The sequence below is a fragment of the Jatropha curcas genome, chromosome 11 (genome assembly GCF_041381405.1).
Source record: "Jatropha curcas cultivar XTBG-Jc1 chromosome 11, XTBG_Jcur_1.0, whole genome shotgun sequence".
In the NCBI taxonomy this organism is placed as follows: domain Eukaryota; kingdom Viridiplantae; phylum Streptophyta; class Magnoliopsida; order Malpighiales; family Euphorbiaceae; genus Jatropha; species Jatropha curcas.
The window spans coordinates 1,312,110-1,315,180 of record NC_143161.1 but is presented as its reverse complement, the minus strand read 5'-3'; the positions used below and the strand labels follow the sequence as shown (position 1 = coordinate 1,315,180).

Below are 3,071 nucleotides of genomic sequence, written 5' to 3'. Positions count from 1 at the left end.
TTCTTTTTTTTTTTTTTTTTTGTTGTCGTCTGTCGTCGAAACAAATACCGGGAATTTTCTCTCTGGTAGAATTTTGAATTCTAAATCCCCATTGTAAAACCTTATATAAACAGACACCCCAACCAAACTCCCAATGCTGTCTTTGAAGATTTATTACTCTTCTGTACCATCAAAAATATAATTTCCTTCAATTTAATTAATTTACAGCATGCAAAGATCTTCCGTCACACTCACCAACATTCCTCGTAAAGTCCTTCAGTACAACAACTACTACCGCCACCTCCTCCTTAAAAACCAAGTCGACGCCATTAAACCACCACCACCGGGCACCACATGTGATATTTTCATTAGTCACCGAGGAATCGATACAAAGAGAACGATTGCAGGTTTGCTTCACTATCATCTTTCAAGACTTGGGCTTAGGCCTTTCCTGGATAGCAAGAACATGAAACCTGGTGATAAATTGTTCGACAAAATTGATTCGGCCATTCTTGATTCCAAATTAGGGCTTGCCGTTTTCTCTCCGCGTTACTGTGACTCTTATTTTTGTCTTCATGAATTGTCCTTGATTATGGAGACCAAGAAAAGAGTTATTCCTATTTTTTGTGATGTTAAGCCTTCTGAGCTTCTTGTTAAGGATAATGGAAGCTGTCCTGCGCAGGACCTTCAAAGGTTTAGAGATGCTCTTCACGAGGCAAAGTATACGGTTGGACTTACATTTGACACCTATAAAGAGTATATATTTTAACCTCCCTTTCTTTTTCTTTTTCACTTTCTGATTCTTTTCTTCTTTTAATTAAGCTTTGAGTGGATTCTGACAGGAACTGGTCGGAATTTTTGACGACGGCAACTGATGCAATTATAAAGAACTTGATTGAAGTCGATGGAGAAGGATCGCCGATGATCAAGAACCGTAAATATTTTGTAGAGAATTACTGATATACACATAAAGACATATATACAACCACTCCATGCATGGTCGAAATTAATAAGAGTCGACGTAGTTTTGAGATTTGTTAAAATTATTTTGGCAATTAGCTAATAACCAATTCATTGATTCATACATTTTTTTTTTATTTAATTTTGTAATTTTTGAGAGCTGTATTCTTTAATTGTATAGGGCCATGCATGTAGCTAACACATAAATTGCGATGTTGTATTGGAGGCTTCTCAATTAACTGTAAGTTATTGCCTTCTGATCCTCATGTAAGCAAATAAGAAATGTTGATTCATTAAAGGTGAACACAGTTTCTTTTTTTTTTTATATGATGAATATGCAATTTGTATCTATTTCTTTTATTACCTCACCTCTTGAAATGATGAAAAAAAAAGTGTGTTCCCAAATTTTTTTTTTTTCTATTCATTAATAGCCCCAATAAACTATACAACATAGGTAGTTTTTCTATTATCACACAAAATTGGTTAAAACTCTTATAGTTGAAAGAATTCGAATTCAAAATTTCTCACTGTTTACACCAGCCCACATTTGATTTGATTGGTTGCATACCCAATTTTTTTCAATTATATTTTGTACCACTTGCTAGTATGATTGGAGTTTGTTTTGTTTGAATTTTCAAAATTATTTTCACGTGTGTGCATATTTATTATTATTATTATTATTATGATTATTTTTGTATATGAGAGGGACAATCACCTACTTATTTGGACATTTCAGTTTATGGTTATCAATTTCTAGCTGAAGATGGACCTTATATTATGTAGCTACAAACTGTCAATTTCAACGCAAAAATAATTGCATCAAATGGTTGTATATATCCATCAGCTTCCTGTCCATAATCGCATGGAATGCACATCTCACCCCCGAAAGAAAGCATCATATCGTGGACTTTTTGTGTTGTTTCTTGCTGCTCACTCTTATCAAGAAAAGTTAATTAAGTACTTATTCCATTAATCTCGATTTTGATTTTTCTAAATTATGCTTAATTGACAATCACGTTCGTAGTTCTATTAAACTTCTGAGCAATTTCTTTAATTTATTGATTTAAAAAAAAAAAAAAAATTTATCGGCATTCTTTTTTATCATGCATTTGGAAATTGAAACATAAAACATTGATTTTTCTGATTAGAGCAAATTCATAGCTGGAATTTTGGATTCACCATTGATGATTGTGAGGTTGAAGCTCACCATCCTTTGACCAATCAATCAAGCAAGAGAAGAAAGGGTATCAGCCTTTTGTTTTTCATGTAGGATATATATATTTTTTTTTTGTCAGTTTTTGGGTTGAAACCTGAAAGTGAAATGTGTACGTTAATCTTTTTCTTTTCCCTGTCATTTTCTATCCTTTCTCTTCTCTATTTGCATTAAATTAATCTAAAAAAAGAAAATATTTATGTGCGGCGGATTTCTTCGTGTTAAGTTGTTTGAATTTGCATGGGTATATAACAAGTAAGTCACCGTATATGTCGCTTCTTGGAAATGAATTAGATTCATGTCGGTAAATGCTGTCTAACTTCTTTGTAAAGACATAAAAATATATTTTAATTACTTCAAATAGCAATAAGGTCATCACAGTTTGAATTCTTGATTTAGTGCATTAATTATTAATTGACCATAAATTAAATTAAATAATGATTAATTGATCAAAACGAGGGTAGTTTAAAGTCAAGGGTTTGTTAAAACGAGAGTAGTATTGTTATTTTTTAAAATTATTAAGACAATATGGTCTTTGACTTCACTGAATAGTAATTTTAAAATAAAATAAGAAATAAGAAATCTTTATTAATACTTTTTAACTTAAGTAATTTTTTAAATCTATAATACAAACCAAACAACATTACTTGTAGCTTTCTAGTAGCTATAGTACAGTGAAGTGCACCGCTTTGAATCCATTCCAAGTTAGTTAATGATTTTGGGTGGCATATTTAACTGCTCCATATTTTTTTTATAACAAATTATAATAGCAATAATAATATAAAATATAAAAAAAACTAAAATTAAGTCAATTTCTGAGACATCTATATTAATTTGGGAATTTAATATTGATTGATGGGCAGGTGCTCCAAAAATATATACTAATGAAAATGACAAAAAGAGGATAAAAAGATTATTT

The 3,071-nt window shown here is 30.9% G+C and overlaps 1 protein-coding gene across 1 annotated transcript; it reads left to right on the top strand.

The window, feature by feature from the left end:
- LOC149492305 (Toll-Interleukin-Resistance (TIR) domain family protein) lies at window positions 1-1,237 on the top strand. The gene is made up of 2 exons (XM_089716496.1): window positions 1-735; window positions 822-1,237. Exons 1-2 carry the CDS (start codon window positions 209-211, stop codon window positions 937-939), a joined length of 645 nt encoding a protein of 214 aa, XP_089572622.1. The 5' UTR covers window positions 1-208; the 3' UTR covers window positions 940-1,237.
- The last annotated feature ends 1,834 nt before the right edge of the window (window positions 1,238-3,071 follow it).